The following is a 19205-nucleotide window of genomic DNA, read 5'->3' on the forward strand; positions in this document are numbered from 1 at the left end:
ATTAATCGGTCCGTATTTTTCTATATATACACATATGGTATTCAATGATAACTTCGCCAGTCCTATACAACCAACGAACAACCAACTAGTAGGAAAGAAAAAATAAAGCTCTATTTGCCTTTTTCCGTACGTAGGTAAGTTTAATATCAGCTGAATAATACTCGATAAACAGATTTTGTATATTTTTTATTCAGCTCACAATACTAAACATTTTAAAAGTTCTTTCGCCAGCTCCTTCCCCTAATTCTTTTGAGTAACGAATTGTAATAATATCACAAGAAAGGTCAAAACAGAGCGGGCTCCCTGAAAATAAAAAAAAACCATGTAGTTCGTTTCCTTGAGATTATGTTAGTAAGAATTTTTTATAGCATATTAAAGCGACACTTTGTATTCCTAAACAGTATGTTCTCAAAACAAGCGGTAAAAACCTAAAGTTAGCCAAGAAAACAACAGGAAAAAGACCATTAAATTCCGCTAATGGCGCACAGAATGCATTTAAATTCTGAGAGAGAAATTACAATGGCCTAGTGGAGTATTTCCTCTTTGTCTATGACTATAAATGATAACTTAAATTTTGTGCACGATTTCGGAGCTGTATACCGTATTGCTTAAATATTTATAGTAGGCGTTCTTTTTTCTTATCTTTGGTATTATCTTTGGTAGCATTAGTATGATAATCGAGTTTATTAACATTAGTATGAAAATCGAGTGGATTAGCATGCTAAAGCTAAACACCGGCTTTTCTAGAATTGGTAGTACTAATTACCACTTCTAAAAAAGGTGTCACTAGCCACTCGCAGTGAGTTCCATGGAGTCCGTGGTGGTATCCCTAAAGTCAAATGAGTCCTGCCCGTTTGAAACATCAGAGAGACAACTCCGTTTCTGTTATTCATCTATCACACATATCTGCGTTAAGTACATAATGTGTTGGTTTATTGTAGCTACACGCTAAGCCAGTATAGAGGAATATCCTTAAAGAAATAGAAGGGATTTGGAATGCTGATTACATTGCTATTGATTGCCAAAAACTTTACTTACCTATTATTTTAGTTATAATACTAAATTAATGAATTTCATGTCGTTTCATACCTCTAACAAAAGTTCATACTCCACGATAAACAGACCCCGTGCTGTGAATTTAGGCGTTTGATGAACAATTTGAATCGACAGACGTAAAGCCTAAAAATAATATTGTCGTGAATAAATCAACGAATAGGTGACGAGTCTAAGGGTGTCTCAATATGTGATGAAAACGCATACGTAACTTGGTAATTTATAAGCAAAGATATCACGTGTTTCTAGCCTGAAAAATATTAAATAAATACCTCTTCTTTAACAGACATATCCCAAGTGTCACTGATGATTGTATGTACCAAGTATGATGTAAGTTTAGCCTTAAACAATAAATCAATTATCCGAAAATAATAATTCAAACTTAACTGTAGTATTCATAGAAATACGTACCTCCTTCACAATATTTTCACAAAAATAAATAGCAGATGAAATAATGGCTACGGCGAAAATGATCTGCCAAGACACATAAACTAAGAAGTTAATGTATCTTTGAACGTCGTGAAACAGTCCGGCAGCGGTGGCTTCCATAAAATAGTAAAGATATAATACAGTCAGTATCAACCACACAAACATAGTCAGGAGCAATGCAAAACCGAATTTGTCATTCGCGGTTTCCGACGCTTTAAACAGCATACTGTATACTTTCCCACAAGCATTTATCTTCTTACAAACATGTCTATCTTCCATCCTATACACATTTATTAGGTTTTTATTACGAACGAACAGATCTTTGTCCGAGCGTGTTCCTAAGCCCTTAAGGACCCGATTAATTCTTTTATATCTATCCCGTAGCGCGTAGAGATACGTGCAAAAATAATTTGTCACTGTAAAAGACAGAGAATCAGAAAATGTTATTTGGAAAAGTTTACTGTAATGAAGAGATGCCTTTCTGTTGCCCATGGAGATGCATACAACGAATACACGAATGAAGCAGACGACAAAATGCGAAATCAGAACGAATAAAGATAGGGTCGCACTTTTTGAATAATCTATCCTTTCACCCAATTTCTCGATCTCAGCGTCGATCTCCATAATCTGCTTGATGTGTTCAGTCGATCCGCTTAAGTCATATGAAATCTTCCACATTGTGTACACGACATAGGCAGTTATCACAATATTTTCCACCAAATCCCCGTACTGCCTTATTTTGGTTTCAAATAGAATTCGAAGAATCGTTTGATCGGCAATGAAAACGTTATACATAGACCAGAAATACAAAGAGTACCATACATTGAAGGAAACGAACCCGAGGTAGCTAAATGTCGCAACCACTTTATCACGAGACCACATTAAAGAGAAAAACGATGCACCTAGAAGTTTTCTCAACAACATTATAAAAATGTATCCATCTAAAATGTGGTGAAATTGGCGTTTTCTTTTTAAAAATCGCTGAATAAACATCGTCAGTTCACCCTTCACAACCCAGCTTACTGAACCGAAATGGAAATTAATTCTAAAGTGGAGGCAATTCAGGAAAATGAAATAAAACAAATTACTGGTATTTGCAATCATCCAATGGACGATTAGATATTTATTTGTTCAAATGTTCACATTTACAGTAATAACCAAAATGAACGATGTCCACATTATAGTTATATCGTCTTGAACAAATGAAAGGCATATTATATACAAGGGATAAAAGTAAAAGTACATTATTTATAAGCACTATACAACTTTACATAATTAAAATACAAGCTTCGGTATATAATATAGAACATCTCATTGCCAAATATATCATTATTGTAATTTAAATTGATTAGGTGCGTTCATGCATCTGCGTATAATCACAATTCGCCTATCTCTGAACATACGGTAAACATAAATAAGGAAACTCGATACAAATTGATTACTTAGAAATTCGTTGAAAGGCATTTTAAGCGGTAAATACCCTTATAGTCGAGTTGATGCGGGAGTTAACCTTATAATGGCAATTAAACTGAGATTCGAATAGGATTCCGGTTGTAATCAAAGTAGAGGTGATCTATTAATAACATTTTACAGTCTCGATCAGTTTATTTATGGCACGATTAATTAATTTACAAAAATCCTTTAAAACAAATTCATGTCGACTAATTATAAATTATACATTTTTTAATAACCGGGATGATGATCAGTTTTTGTAAAAACAAAACTAAAAAAAACATTAATCTTAACTTGTTTTATATATCAGTAACAAAACACTTGATTCTCTGTATCATTATCAATAATTTTACAGTATTTTCCTATTTAGACAGAAAGGAAAAACGCAATTTAAAAAAATATTACTTATTACATATCTAGCTGTTCTAATAAAATATAAAAAAATAATTGCAAATCTTCATTGGAACGCGGAATGTCCGAAGGAATTCTTTTTTACCTCGACAGAGTTATAATAACATCATGACTATAAAATCAAGTTAAATGCGAGCGAAATAAATCTTAAATTAAAAGCGTTGTGACAAAAGAGGCGGTTTGTTTGCTGTTTATAGCAATAACTAAAATTAACCGACAAAATAGAGAACACATACACACAATAGTAATGTGTGGCTGCAATAACTTGAAAAATATCAACTTTTTACTTCACCTATTTATGCCGTATATATTTTAGAACTATAACAACACTATAGCTGCGCTTTACTTAAATATTCGAATATAGAAAACCGATTATATCTTCTAGAAGTTTCGATATAGAATTTACAAGGCCTTAGAGCTGCCCTAAGCATTTGGTTCAGGTAATTCTACGCGATCTATATATAATGAACACTATTTGAAATTGTTATGTTCTATACATTAACATAGTTTTTGTATCATGAATATACTTCTATTTGATAAAGCATCTATTAAACACGATTTTATGTATACTTTGTTTAAACAACTATTCTAGCATAGTTCAGTGACGTAATTTAAATTGTGCGTCAGATGTTCTAGGTGTATGATTCGATTCAATTGAAAATTATATTAACTTTATTTGATAGATTTCAGTTATTCAAGCGGTTTTTTGTACTAATTTCCATGCAGTATTTCTCATTGAAAGAAAGAAATAAATCAAAATATTACCATTTTAGTGTTAACATCTTAATAAATCACGTTTGCAGCGTAGTTGGTCTAACTATTATAATTAATAGACAAAGAAAAACCCAGGTTAAGAGAACATGACACTTGCGGAATCATAATAATTATTCATCAACGTGACAGGCATCGTCATTACATATATTTATGTAACTAAATTGTATATCATTATAGTGCTTCTATCTGCGTCATTTCATTGAAAAATTTAATTGTTCGTTAATGAAATGGGGCTTTTTGTTACATAAATATTATATTTAATATATGATAGAATATGTAAAAAATCGTGTATGTTTCCTCATCATTTTTATTATGTTTTCAACCCTAAATACCCAGAAACCGGTTCACAGAATGCTGAATTATAATTATTAAGCGCTTGAATAACTGACCACAAAGACCAAAGGTTATGATGTTTTTATATTTATATTTATTATACCATTTATATGAAATTACTTTAAATGATTTCCAGGTATTGAAGCAAAAGTTAAAGGTGACGATTAAAACTATTAAAATAATGTGTTCATATACGTTTAGAATAAATAAATTTAATCGACGTGCGTGCACGCTGTAATTCACGGCCCGCGTACGCACTTTAGCGTACTAAATAAAAACGTAAAATGTCCTTAACTTAAACGTAATGTCATGGAGTGCCACATTAAAATATCATTAAATATCTTTGGATTCAACCAATATTTTTTTTTATTTAAATCACTTTCAAAGTTTTAATATCTTAGAAAATATTGCTTTTACACGAATTATTTAGTATTAAATAAAATAATATTTTTAATTAAGTGAATCTGAGACATAATTATCTAAAAGCGGTTCATTGTAACCCAGTAAAGTCGTTTTGATATTTCGTCTCGAGACTAGAATAAATGAAAAATCATACCGAATTTATCAAATTTGAAGCACATTAAGAGATCTATTATCTACGATCTTCCTAGGGATCAAGTGATCTATTGGTCATGAGAGCTTTTAGAGATTTAAGTATTGCATGCTTTTATTATGCGAAAGCTATTCCGAGATATTATTATTATAATAATTGAGATTCGGTCACAGAAGATCATGAACGTGAGACGTGTCAAGGTTAGTGATCAATGTCTTCAGAAAAGTCATTTCTTTGCGCGCATTCTCCAGAATGACCCTGGGGTCCTGCGAGGTGCATCGGAGACAGTTCGGAGCGAACACCATGGCCAGATTGGCTGAATCCATCTTAGTTTGACTCACCACTTCGGGCGCATTGAATTGTTGCAGGAAGCTTATTAAATATGTCAGTACCTGCGGGATATACATGTTGAATAAAAATGAACTTTGAAATTGAGGATTTATTAATTACTAGTGATATGAAGTTCTTTTGGGTGATTTCAACAGATTTTTTTAATCCAACTAAGGTTTCAGCAACTCGAATTGATTTGTCATTGATTAGAAAATTAATGCACCTTCCAGAAATGGACCGTTAGTTTTCTTCAATACCGTAACATAAAAAAATATTTAACTGAATGATTTATTATTTATTTATTGGTGGATAAAATATTCTTATACATTCTAATAGTTATTTAAAAGCCTTATTTTATCAGATGCTAAAAAGGATTTTAATAAATGTATGAATAAAAAAATGAGAAAATTACCAATCTATTAAGCGCGGGCAGCCTCTGCAACGCTCTAGTGCAGGCGGCGAAGTCACTCCCGGCCGCCACGCAGGCCCCGTACAAGGCATCCGGGATCAGGGGTTCGTATAACTCCCGGTACCAGAGCTTCAGAAGGCTGGCCGGCGCGTGCGCATCTAAATAATTATTGTAGCTTATTTAAAGTAAATGTAATGTTATATTTTTGAAGTTATACTTCTTTAGGCGCGTTATGAAAAATTTATGAGAGTGAAATTTTACGATGCGCGCGCACCGTGACACAAAATTCAGTATGAATACATAAATAAAAATAGAAATAATAAATTATGTTATTGAACTCGCATACAAATGACATTTAACAGTGTCACCTGGTTTGACTTATGGTCAAAGTAAAACCTTGACGAACCTGTCAAAGTTGAGACATCGGGAAGTTCCCAGTTGTCGATCTTGGCCTTCAAGGCGTTGACTTCGTCGACGTCCGCCGACACTCTGAAAATACCCTCCGTCTCTCTCCCGTTGAGGGCCAACACTTGCTGAGAGAGAGCCACCTGCACCCACGGCAGCTGCCTGTTCGGAAACCGTTCCTTCTGAAGCATCATCACTTCTTGGAGAGTATTCCCGAACATCGATTGGCGGAAGATTTGTATCTGGATGATAATAGAAAATGAGTTTGTTGTTAAAATATGTTTATTTACCACGCCTTTTCCAATTATAACACGCTATCGTGTTATAAATTCAAACACAAAAACATTAATAATTTATCAATAACTAATCATTTAAAGTAAAATTATAAGCATTAAACTCTAATGTTTTAGTTCATTTATCAGTGAGTTGCCCACGACTGGGGGCAGAGCATATCATCTTTTCGAAAGGAGTCTCACCCGAGCTTGGTCGATGTCGTCCGTAGTGGGCTTCCTCGGCTGTCTTTTGCCTCCGAAGCCTATTCGTTCGAGTCGTTTGCACGCTACGCTCGCGTAGTGGGACACTTGCACGTGAATCGGCCATTTTCCGACCTGCATTTAAAATAAATAAAAAATAAAATATGTTTATTATGGAACATAAGATACATGTATCACTTATTCCACATCATTAAATTTGAATTTGTAGGCATCCCTACTCATCGGCAAAGAAGACAGAGGGTGTAGGCCGAGAGAAAAAGCCGGCGTAAAAAAATCTCGGTACTCTTTTAAAATAGCAAATCATCAAACAACACTTATTTTAAAACAAATATCGCAAATTAATTAGAGGTAGCCTGTCTAGCACTAGTCCCAGGCCCTTTTATTAACTAGATAATCGTTGACTTTATAGTAAGCCTTTTTACACAGCTTTTCTTTAATACATTTCTTAAATTTATTGAAAGGCAGAGATAAAAGAGCCATTAACAATTATTAATATAAAAAAACTTATGTTTACTTATGTACACGCGTTAGAAGTTATACTTCTTTGAAGTAACAAGATAAAATTATTTAAAAAAATGTTATCTTTCGTCTTATTCTATGTTTGTAGAAAAAACGACACTAACAATAAAAAAACTAAAATGTTGACTATAGCTAACTTCAGCGTGTCGGTTTTTTGTGACGGTGTGCGCGCGCATCGGAAAAATTTTTCACTCATCATTTTTCCCTAACGCGCCAAAAGAAGTATAACTTTAAAAATATCAGCCACTCATATATTACAATGTTCAGAGAAATCGTGGATTTACCGCTATATTTAATTGTGAAAATAATGAATTTTTGTAACTACCCACATTTTAGCCCTACATTTGACTCACCTCAGGGAAGCAGTCGGCAAAGGCGGGATCCCGATGCCTGTTGACATAGTTGGTGAGAGCCGGTTGAAAAGCCGGCGAGGGGGGGACGAAGGCCAGGCACACGGCCAACAGCTCCCACCCGCGGAGCAACGAGTCCCTGAGAGGGTTCTCTGTGGTCTGCCGGCACAACTGCACGTACAGCTCGTCGCGGAGCCTGAGGGACACGAGCTATCGATATACCATATGACATATTGTAAATGATACGCACAGAGGTCGGGTAACAACTGTCAACTGACACTTTATTGTAAAAACAATATTAACACACAGTCTAGCAGATGGCGCTAGTAGGTATATGTTATACATTTCAACACATATGTAGTATAAAATATATTTGAAAAAGAAATCGTTAAAAAACTTAACCAACATTAAATACACATCAACATTATTTATACATATGTTGAAAAATACCTGATTCAAATAAAAAAGGATCGCATTGATATATTATTTTAGTTTCAGAGAAACCAGTGCATTGAATCCTTAAAAAAACAAACATTACAATAATCGTTAATAAAAAAGATGACCTTTTCGTCTGGTCCTACGAGCCGGAATTTGTGACACAAATGGTCACACTTGCCTTGCCATTTAATAATCTCTAAGATTCGAGAAAACTTAATAATTAAGTACTGAAAACCACCTCTAATTGTAAATTGATCACTGAAAAGTTCCACGCCCAAACAATCGAAATATGTTAAAAAGTTATGAACTCACTTTTCATTAGTGAATGTAGCGTGTAATATATCCTGGGCCACCGAGTTGAGCGTCATACCGGGACGAGCCTTTCGGTCCCCCATGTATATCTGCACCAGACGGAACAGATCTATCGCGGCCTTTTTGTGCCCCTTGTCCCAGTCTGCCCCCACCATTGGGGCACTTATCGATGAAGACGTCCAAGAGAGCATATCGCGGACTGATGCCTGAAGATATAATGGATTTTAAAATAATGTGAATGGGAAAATATATATATTAAAAATAAAGCAATGTTCTTTTAATATCTTCATCGCTACTATCCAAAAACAGAATTCAAACAAATTACCTTTCTCCTAAAGATTCCCTTGCTGAAGTTGAGGTTGTCCTTTGCGAATATCTCAATGTCCTGTTCGGGTGGGGGCATGTGGGGCAGGAGTGGGGGGTGACGCGGATGTGACCGCACGGGGCTGTACAAGGCTCCACCTTCGGCTCCGTCTGGGACACTGGCCGATGTGCTACCTATACTGGTATTGCCACCGCCCACGGATGACGTCTGAAGAAGTTAAATATTAAATTAATAAAAAAGTCAAAATCATTTAATGGAATTTAACATAAAGGTAATTTGAAAAATTAATATTATCTCACCTAACCATTTTCTAATAAAGTATACCGGCTCAAAATGAGCTTTAATGACTGTAAAAATTCAGTTTTTGAACTATGAAATGAAAATAATTGCAAAATTAAAAAATAAAGACCAAACTGACCCTGTGAATGCCTGGCGACGGCTGCCGATCCCGCTCAAAGCCAACGAACGTATTATAATAGGAGACGCCATGGTTCATATATTCCACATCTAAAGGCCTCTGCGTATACGTGTGAGGCAGATACACGCCGGATCCGTCATCGTCATCCGGCGTTCTCGCTCCACCGTCTGAGGATTCGTTATCCGGCTCGTGGCCGGACAGTGACCGGGATTCGGAGCCGGATCTGGAATGCGAAGATCCGGATTCGTTCTCCGAGTCTGAATGGCCGTAGCGGCTTCGGCCTGAAAACGATAAATGTATGTATTTTAGATAGATTCAAGGTGAAATAATAATCTATGTAATGAGCAATTAAAATTTGAGGTTAATAATTAGAGTTAGGGAGCGTTCAAGTATTACGTAACGAATTTAGGGGGGGGGGGGTCCTTTTTTAAAACGTTACGATGCGGGGCGGGGATTTAATTACTCGTATTAATATTATTTTCGACTTTCCAGTACTTTACACCACATAATGGTAACTTTTAGCTATAAAGAGTTTACTGAGTGTTTACGATACGTTTTACTATTGTGTACAGAAAAACGTTACGGCGCGTTACATGGGGAGGGGGGGGGGGGTCAATGATCTTCAAAAATTGCATGACGTAATACTTGAACGCTCCCTTATTAATCATTTTGTTAATAGCTACTTATAGTAACAGGTACAAAGACACGAGCAACCCGTAAATATTATTTATTTATTGTTAACACTTACTGGATAGCTTTGCCTGCTGTATGATATAATCCTGCAGCGGCAGCAGATGCTGGAGTCCTCGTAAGTCCCAGTTGCAGTACAAGGGGGAACCCCCCTCCTCCTCCTCTTCTACCTCTTCTGCCTCCGCTGCTCGCTTGTGACCTTTACCAAAAGTATAATGATGAACAATCGTTATCCAATATATCTTTTAGAGGTCTAATTTGTTTAATATAAAATATGAAAATACAAACGTCGAGATTTAGTTCTGTCCCTTGTGGTAGTCCTCTCGAGTCTCTGGTTATGTTTCTGGACATTCGGCTCCGTCAGGGCTGGCTCCAAATTCACGCTTTTTAACTTATAGTTCACTAAAACAATATTATACATAATTAATGGTTTCATGATTATTTTCTTAAATTTCAATTTAATTTACACAAATACTTTTATACTACAGGATTAGACAGGTGACGTCATATTATTTACAAGAATGCCACGTCATCTTTGATTCGACTACTTTGTGTCAGTGTGTTTTTGTGTCACGTGACTGAAATACTAATCTATATATATAAAAGTGTCATGTTGGTTTGTGTAAGTTTCAAAAACTCAAAAAATTCTGCACCGATCGAGCTAAAATTTTAGCATGATATATTATCGCATCAAGGATTGTTATAACCTTTTTTTGAGTGTTGTTTTTTTTTTTTTTCATTTTTTTACACAAGTATTGCAAAATTAAACTTATATGAAATGTATTCTTTGTTATGTTTATCATTTCTCAACCATTCAATCACTATGCGCCACTTGCAAAGCGTGGCGGGGTACAGCTAGTTTTTTATATATCTTTATTTAATAAATTTATGATTATTTACAAGATATTTCGCTCTGCACCATTATCACTTTTATTATAAGTCACGTCTTCTACAGACTATATATTAACTATAAATAACATTTTATTTTTATTATTTTCAGTACGATTCTTGCGTGAACATCATGACACCTAACATTTTTAACTGTTATACAGTTGACACACTTATGAGTTAGTTAATTTCGCCGAGTTACTGGAATTGAGGAATTACCAGCGGCGACGTTGTCGGCCTCGTTGGCGGACGAGAGCCTCATGAAGTTGTGTTCGTGGGGCCTCTGCTGCTGTTTGGAGGATTTGCTCGAAGTGAAGCGCTCGGGCTCTGCCTGCTGGCGTCTGGAAATTGACGAACTATGGAACAATTAATTGAGAATTATTGATTTTAATAAGCTAAGAGATAGACCCTATACTCCGATTTTTTATTGCGTAGAATTCTGACATATCATAAGTGTTGCTACTAAAAAAGTTCTCCGCCGAAAAAGGGACAATTTTTACCTAATTTAGGGCAATATTTAAGTAATATTTACCTACAAATAGGTAAATATTACTTACTCAAGTGACCTAATACAAATATTTCAATATCACGAACAATATATCGAATTAACTTTAATTACTTTATTTTATTGTTTAGCTGGCATCACTGCCTACCAATTCCAGGTTAAGAACAAAATAAAATGTTATCTTTACTTGTGAGTATTTTACTGTTTGTGATGAGACTCGTATTAAAATCGAAAAATATGGCCGGCCAAAAGGTTTGCCATCTCTGACATGTCAAAAAATGATAGCTGTTAGAATTCTACGGAATTAAAAATCGGAGTATAGGATAGTTACTATATATTACCCTATATATATTTTATCGGAGTATAGTTGCCCACTTAATTACTCAGTATCATTTGACTGGTTTTGTAATATACATTTTTAACAAACACACACACAGCACATATTTTTTTTTATCTAACCTAGTAAACTCCCTCGGCTGGTGCCAGTTGCTGGCATTATGGCGGAGGTCGAGGCTGGTCTGGCGGAAAGGCTTGTCCACACTGTACACGGCTTGCTTCTCCGGGTAACGCTCGATACGGTCCAACTCAGCTAAACGATCTTTGTCTAGATGCCTGTATATTAAGGATATTGAGTGTTCAATTTGTGCTTTAATAATTACCTTTTACACGTATCTCTAACTTTCTCTATATTTTATAAAAGAAACTTGGTTTTATAACACAAAATTTAATAAATGAGACCATTACTTAAATTCGAATTTATTAAAGCAGACAATCATAAGTATATTTATATAGTTATTATTGTGTTAGATACAATTTTGTCCTTAATATTATATTAGTATGGTAGTAAGTCAATAAAGGCGATTCGATAAATGCAATAAGAATTTGTTTGGAGTTATGGTGACGGGTGTTTTATACCTAAACAGAAGAACTTTTAAGTATTATTCATGTAGTAAACTTGAATAAAGTATGGCAAAGTTTGGTGTTTTGGTGGAGTAGTTTTAGTATGCTCACCTATCCGAATACCTCTCCCGCGAGTGCCGTGAGAGATGATGCGGTCTTTCCAAGCTCAACATGTGTCTGGCGCCACCGGCCTCCGTGGCCAGAGATATCGACGACACCAAAGACGGCCGGGCTGCTGACGTCTGAAATATAATGAATTTCAATACAGAATGACCGACCCCAAGAACTCGTACCGCTTATGTCGATATGAGAAATCAAATTTTCGTCATAGATTACATGTAAAATCGATAGTGTGTATAAATTTTAATGAAAAACAAAATTCTTGATTCAAGCAAATCTTTTTTGGACCTTCGAGCCAGAATGATTTCATTTCAGATATACCTGTAAAAACGGCGTAGGTTGGGGCTTCTGCAATGGACTGCTGGGACTTTGAGGAGATGCTGACTCGCACGAGGACCCACCCGCAGATTGCTGCTTTAACTGTTATTATTAACATTTATTCGTGCATTGTATAATTAAAATTTAAGATTGCCATTGATGATTAATTCACATCAACAATCTACAATAAAATATATTGAATTTGGAAGTATTTGAAATCCGATTACACGTAAAAATTATTACTTAGTCAAAGTTATAGCATAATTTCCCAACAACCTATTCCACATTAAAAGACCTTTCAGCTTGAATAAAACCCTAGAAAATGTTCCACTCGTATGAGAATCAAGTTTTAAGCGCTTTTAACTTCACAAAATGTATTTTATATAATATCTGTAGGTGTATTACCTTACGTCTAGTTAATGGAGTGCTTTCGACGGATTTAAAATACTTTTCATGCATCGAGTCATCGGATGCGTCTTTTCGTGGCGAGATGAAACTTCCGCTGCGGTTTAATCCTAAAAGAATACGGATTAGTTAATTTATCATCTTAAAACATAATAAACATTTTTGAATTCTTATTATAAATCCTTAGTAACTAAGAATGAGTTGTAAAACACCATTGCGATAGGGCAGACGCAATAAGAAGAAATCTAAATAAAACTGATTAAAAAATACCTGAATGTGGTGACCATTTATCAGTTTCAGCGTGGGTGGGAGGTGGCTGGACGCTGCTCCTCTTCTTTAATTGTGGCGTACAAATTGGTGGATTACATACTGCACTTAGTTCCTAAATGGACAGAAATATTATCTACAGTTAATAAAAAGACGTCTTAAGGTCGATTCTGTACATTGGTAATTTGGTGCATAACGCGGCTATTTTTAAGCGTTCTTTAATATGATCTCTCGCTTACGCAACCACACATTTTCGGATAATAACGCGATTATTTATCACAAAACTTCGAGTACTTTGAAGCAAAAAAGATTAAATGATTCTGCAGATGTGTTCCATACTATAGATTCAAATAATATTACCTGTTTCCGTCTCTGCTGTGCGCTACTAATGCTACTATCGGAGGACCGTCCCGAGTCCGTATGACGACAAAGAGGAGTCGTTCCATCTTCACTAAGCCTCCCCCGACGGCTTTCGCCGCTGTTTCTATGAATCATAACAAAAAATCAAAAATAAATAATAAAACGTAATAAAATAATATCCAAAAATACAACTACTTACTAACATAATATGTTAAAGGCCTCCCCCAATAATTGGAGAAATCTAGGCTGTATGTTCTTATACAAACTGTTAAAGCGTCAAATACAAATAGTCAACCTCTTACAGAATATTAACATTGTCGTCCCTTAATCTTTCGCAAGGTTCTAAATCAAAGCAAACTTCCAAATTCTCTGTTTAGTGATTCTCTCACTTCCTTTTTTCAAGAATGAGAGGCGCCTGAACTCCCAGGTTACAATATATTTATGAAAATATTATGTATGTATACAAAAATAGTGATAAGTTTACTAGAATAGAACATACGCACAATGTTAAGACACGGAACAAACGCAGGCTACAATTTCCCCGTACTAGACTTTCTAAAGTTAGTAATTCTTTTTTGGGAAAAGGGATATTTTTCCTTAATAAAAACCCAGAGGCTCTTTTATCTCTGCCTTTTAATAAATTTAAGAAATATATTAATGAAAAGACGTGTAAAAAGGCTTAGTATAAAGTTAACGATTATTATCTAGTTGATAAAAGGGCCTGGGACTAGTGCTAGACAGGCTACTTCTAATCAATTTGCGATATTTGTTTTAAAATAAGCGTTGTTTTTTTATTATAAAATAGGGGGGCAAACGAGCTTGCGGGACGACCAAAAAGGGCAGTCTGCGCAGCCCATAGACACCCATTTTTAGTGGGTGCGTTGCCGGCCTTTGAGGGAGGAGTAGACTGTTGTTTGATGATTTGCTATTTTATAAGAGTACCGAGAGTTTTTTACGCCGGCTTTTTCTCTCGGCCTACACCCTCTGTCTTCTTTGCCGATGAGTAGGGATGCCTACAGATTCAAATTTAAAGACGTGTAATAAGTGATACTTGTGTATCTTATATTCCATAATAAACATATTTCTTTATTTTTTTTTTACGAATACAACAGAATAAACACTACGCATTCAGAGCTTGATATATTCGGTAACGGGGTGATCAATGTTAAAAAAGCGTAGTCTATTAGGTGCCTAAACTGCATTAGACGTATAGACCAGTCATTATAGACATTCGAAATCGAAAATTTGATAATAATTCCAAAAGTTTTCAAACTTCGGTCAAGTGAATGGTACATTGGGACGACAATAAATCTCATTTTGCAACCTTGTCCGCAGTCCGGAACATTGTTAAAATTACAATTAAATTAATTTTTGCTGTATGGTCGTGAAAAAAATTCCAAAAGTTCTGCAAACTTGGGGAAGTTTTCGATATAATATTTCATATCACGTATAAAATTTGCAACCAACCTAAGTGTACGGAACATTTTTTGTTATTTATTTTATTTTCGATATATCTGTCAAATTTACAGAACTTTTGGAACGTTTTCCTTCAGTTTAATAAAGAAAAACATTAATTTTTAATAACGAAAAATGTTCCGTACACTTAGGTTGGTTGCAAATTTTATACGTGATATGAAATATTATATCGAAAACTTCCCCAAGTTTGCAGAACTTTTGGAATTTTTTTCACGACCAAAACTTATTTTTAACAATGTTCCGGACCGCAGAGCAGGTTGCAAAATTTTATAGTTTGTTTTAATACCACTCCCGAACTTACATCAAAATTTGAAAACTTTTGGAATTACATATAATGAATTAATTGTCTTGACTGACTGGACTAGTATTCGTAAATCTTATGTAAATCGTTACTGTAATGTATTTTAGAATGTTAAATTGTAACTGAAGAAAATTCACAGCAACTTTGTGAGCACGCTCGAGAAATTATTAAGAAGTCGTTGAACATCTGCTTTAAGTATCTCGAAATCGAAAAGTAGGCAATAGGTCGTGACACCACTGATCACTGATGTATAACAATGAATTCGCTCAAAATAAACACTTGCAGTGATGTAATATTTATTATAAGCAACCTATTTAGTACACATTGAACCCAAAATTATTATTTTTGTGCGATGAGACGTAAAACCATAACGCCTTACATTCGATATACTTTTTACATAAATTAAGATTTTTTATCACACACATGATGTAGACGCCATATGGTATTTGAACTCTATTCTGCACAATTTCGTAACTTGATATCATTTAACAGAATGTGTTTATTTGTGAAGCATTAAATTACTACAGTACCTCTCATATCATGTTCATATCTAGCAAAAGATGTAAAGTTTGACCTTTTAAAGTAGTTATAATTTAAAATTAGGCCATCCACAATAGATTAAACTACAATGTTACATAGGCAAATCGTAGAGTCAATTTTGAATCTTAGTGGAGATAGGCACCTTACCAATAATCATTTTACTAGATCAAAAGAGTAAAAACCTAGTTAGCATTTTAAAGTGGTAATATTTTGAGAAACTTCCTCACCACCAATCCAAAAATAAAATGTAAAAGCCTACCTGTGGTGGTAATGAGATCTCCTGGTACGCACTGGACTTGTTTGTGTGATTGTAACGCTTTTGGTATTGCATGGTGATAATTTACTGGCACTTGCTGTACTGTTGCCATTACTGTTAAGGGGGTCTAGTGTTGATGGTACCTAAAAAGTTAATATTTTTGATGTATTGAAGATAGGTATAGCAAACGCAAATCTTAATACAAAGCTGGCAAAACAAGTTTGTTACAAAATCTTGCTAAAAAGTTAGGACTGACTAAATAATATAACCCTAGATAATTGGATAGAGATTATATTATCCATATTATTTTTAGACCAGGATACATTTTAGGACATGTAAACAAAATGTCGCTCATAATTTGGTATGAATTATAAAAATAAAATGTTAAAAAATTCAAAACTGTCTTATATTCATTTAATAACTAATTTAAATGGAATATTAAGTGACTATTTATGTTTTTGCTGCATTTAATTAATTACTATCAATACTGAAAGAACATTTATAAACGATGTAGTCACAGTATAACTCATGCTCTATAAATCTGAATAAGTTTTGAACAACCTTTGGCACAGGGCCAAGTTATCAGAGTGCAATAATGTAAAAATTCACTTTAGAAAAAGAGGTTAACAGGGTAGGTTGAGATGCTCACTACGGGAGAAAAGGCAGCGTAAAGTGCACAACACTTCAACTGACAAAGATGGAATTTATGATTAAAATCATATTAAGTTTGAAGTTTTCAGGGAACATAGATTACTTAACAGGTTTCAAATAAAATCTTGAAATTTCTATAGTTATTATAAGGTGATATTTGGACCAAGTCACTTCTTTAGTTTCAATATGTGGCCAACAAAGTAATTATTGAAATAAATAGTATTGTGTAATAAATTGTAAAATTTATCACACCCAAAATTTAAATATAAATTAAAACACATACCTATTTAAGTTAATAAAAGATGTAAAAATTAAAATACAATATTTACATTAACAAGAGCAAGAATTTTAAAGAAAACGCCTACCTGTGGTGCTGCCAAATTAGTCTGTGTTGAAGTTTCTCTCCTTTTTAGTGGATCAGTATTCTGTTTTAATGTTTGTAACTTTGCTAATGGTATTATATCACAGTCTGTGGGTCTATGCCACACTGTTGTCTGGGGATAGAAAAATAATTAAAACATTTCTTTTTAAGTCACTCGATATTTAATTCATATTTGTCATTAACTTACCTGAGTTGATGCATTATAATAATAAAATCTATGTGTATTGATGTCAAATAATTCCCACCATTGCGATGAGTCTGTGCGTTTCACTTTAACACCCTAAAAATATATGTTTTAATAGAATTGTCATTGTATATTAATTATGTGATTGTAATTAATATATCATGCAAGGTCATTGACACTCCAGTACAAATATTACTAGTACATAGTTACTAAAATAATAAATTTCAGTTGATATATCCACAAACTGCCTTTATTTGTTACCACTAATTTAAAATTAACAAAGTACTGAAAGTCATATAAAAGTTAAACTACAGATAAATAAAAAGACAAATATTACCTCAGGTGGGTCCCATACACACTCTCCTGTGGTAAGGTTAGCATACATATGCTCCTTTGTCTTCGGTTCTATTATCTCCACCCATTCCACCCTAGAATAAAACATGACTGTAATTCATAATCAGGTACTGCATCCCTACCGCACAGCAACAGACGAATGCTGGGCGTGACATTAACGATTTCCGCGTATACTTTATTGATTTTGCAAGTTTATACCGATTTGTTTTAAAGATATTGATCATTTAAACAGAAATGTGTCTGTTATATTTTAAATTACCTTTCAGAAGACATTTTCAAGCCTTTTACTTTTTCTTTAAAACTTTACTTAATCATAGTATCAACATTTTAAAACTAAAAAAATATGTATAAAATTTTATGGAAACCGTCCATGTTGAGTGTTTACTTCACAGCACAGACTAAAAATGTAAAAACACGATCAAAAATCTTCACACTGTGCATCTGACATTCATTTAGCAATTAGCATTACACAGATTATTATTTATTTTGGATCGTTGCTTTTACATAAAGACTCGTTTGTCTGAATCTGAAATGATTCTTTTTAGATACTGGTATTTGAAAACAAAATCTAAATAAAAACCGGACAATGAAGTATAAGTATAGTATGTTACAACGTATTTGTTAAGTGTTATTACTATAACATATATTTTATGAAGAGATATGTGTGTCCTTTATTTCCGAACACCATTCTATTGCGTAAAAAAGGGAAAAAAAGATAACATTGTTTATCATATTTTTATTTACGTAGGAAATATCACACAAAAACTAGATTTAATTTTTTTGATTAGGTAATTATTTTCCGTTCAATGTGGTCGCTAAAGAATAGGTTTATCATTACATCAAACTCCTTGTAGAACTTGTTAAGCGACAGACGACAGGGTGCGTTTTCCAATTACAGAGCATTTTGCGACTCAGTGCCGCACAATGCCGCATAATGCTGAAGCTTAATTGGAACGTGAATTAGTTTTCAAATGTATCAGCAGAGTGCGCTAAGTCAGTGTTGTAAAAAAAATGTTGAATTTGTATGAATTGAGTTAGCAACCTCATTAATGTATAAATAATGTGGTAAACAATAATAATTGGTTGAAAACTTTTTACGCTTATTTTAATCATCAAATTATTTCATTAACATTTTTTTTATTGAAATAATAGAAAACCTTTAAAGAATATAAGGTTTTAACAAGCTAAATTAACAGTAAAATATTTAGTTTCATGTAAGAAGTTTACATCATTTACGTTTTGAGTAATATTTTTTAATGATTTCTAAAAAAATTACCTATATACTTTTTCAAAACCATTGCAATTTATTCTAAAGTATAATCCTGTAAAATAAATTTGTTTACAGATCCGAATTTTAAAATAAAATTGTATTCATATTTTAAATGTGGAATATAAAAAAAGTAACTATTTATCATCCATACTAATATTTATTTTTTTTAGCAGTTTGAAATAGCTTTAATTATTTTCAAAATCTAAGACGAAACGAAAGCCTTACAAATTTTTCAACAATAAATAATATTTAGTAACGAAAATTTCGATAAATGCCAACTTAAAGAAAAATACTGGTCAATTTTCTGTCACTGTGTTGGTATTGTTTGCGAGA

At 33.8% G+C, this 19205-nt stretch overlaps 2 protein-coding genes across 4 annotated transcripts; both read right to left on the reverse strand.

The window, feature by feature from the left end:
• Positions 1–34: 34 nt before the first annotated feature.
• LOC125055723 (putative gustatory receptor 28b) lies at positions 35–2586 on the reverse strand. The gene is made up of 4 exons (XM_047658234.1): positions 1465–2586; positions 1326–1394; positions 1090–1179; positions 35–303 (listed from the first exon to the last, which is right to left on the reverse strand). Exons 1-4 carry the CDS (start codon positions 2584–2586, stop codon positions 241–243), a joined length of 1344 nt encoding a protein of 447 aa, XP_047514190.1. The 3' UTR covers positions 35–240.
• On the reverse strand, positions 2571–18001 carry LOC125055721 (rho GTPase-activating protein 39). 3 transcript variants are annotated; one of them, XM_047658230.1, is made up of 22 exons: positions 17862–18001; positions 17586–17676; positions 17252–17344; positions 17048–17176; positions 16035–16174; positions 13459–13582; positions 13102–13213; positions 12832–12941; positions 12430–12519; positions 12100–12230; positions 11548–11700; positions 10803–10939; positions 9984–10097; positions 9754–9894; positions 9006–9286; positions 8588–8794; positions 8263–8468; positions 7516–7708; positions 6626–6757; positions 6151–6391; positions 5748–5902; positions 2571–5397 (listed from the first exon to the last, which is right to left on the reverse strand). In XM_047658230.1, exons 1-22 carry the CDS (start codon positions 17873–17875, stop codon positions 5173–5175), a joined length of 3219 nt encoding a protein of 1072 aa, XP_047514186.1. In that variant the 5' UTR covers positions 17876–18001; the 3' UTR covers positions 2571–5172. The 3 variants fall into 3 exon arrangements, with proteins under 3 accessions (XP_047514186.1, XP_047514187.1, XP_047514185.1); XM_047658231.1 differs by having other exon boundaries at positions 10803–10924; positions 12430–12528; XM_047658229.1 differs by having other exon boundaries at positions 12430–12528.
• Between the last annotated feature and the right edge of the window lie 1204 nt (positions 18002–19205).

The sequence above is a fragment of the Pieris napi genome, chromosome 14 (genome assembly GCF_905475465.1).
Source record: "Pieris napi chromosome 14, ilPieNapi1.2, whole genome shotgun sequence".
Taxonomy (NCBI): Eukaryota; Metazoa; Arthropoda; class Insecta; order Lepidoptera; family Pieridae; genus Pieris; species Pieris napi.

Excerpts from the sequence above, each read along its gene's own strand:
- LOC125055723 (XM_047658234.1), bottom strand. The coding sequence starts at position 2,586 with ATGATTGCAAATACCAGTAATTTGTTTTATTTCATTTTCCTGAATTGC. Across the intron at positions 1,180-1,325 it reads ATATGTCTGTTAAAGAAGAG|GCTTTACGTCTGTCGATTCA; the intron begins GTATTTATTTAA and ends TATTATTTTTAG. Across the intron at positions 304-1,089 it reads AGTATGAACTTTTGTTAGAG|GGAGCCCGCTCTGTTTTGAC; the intron begins GTATGAAACGAC and ends TTTTATTTTCAG.
- LOC125055721 (XM_047658229.1), bottom strand. Across the intron at positions 17,345-17,585 it reads GTGTATGGGACCCACCTGAG|GGTGTTAAAGTGAAACGCAC; the intron begins GTAATATTTGTC and ends ATATATTTTTAG. Across the intron at positions 8,469-8,587 it reads AGGGAATCTTTAGGAGAAAG|GCATCAGTCCGCGATATGCT; the intron begins GTAATTTGTTTG and ends TTATATCTTCAG.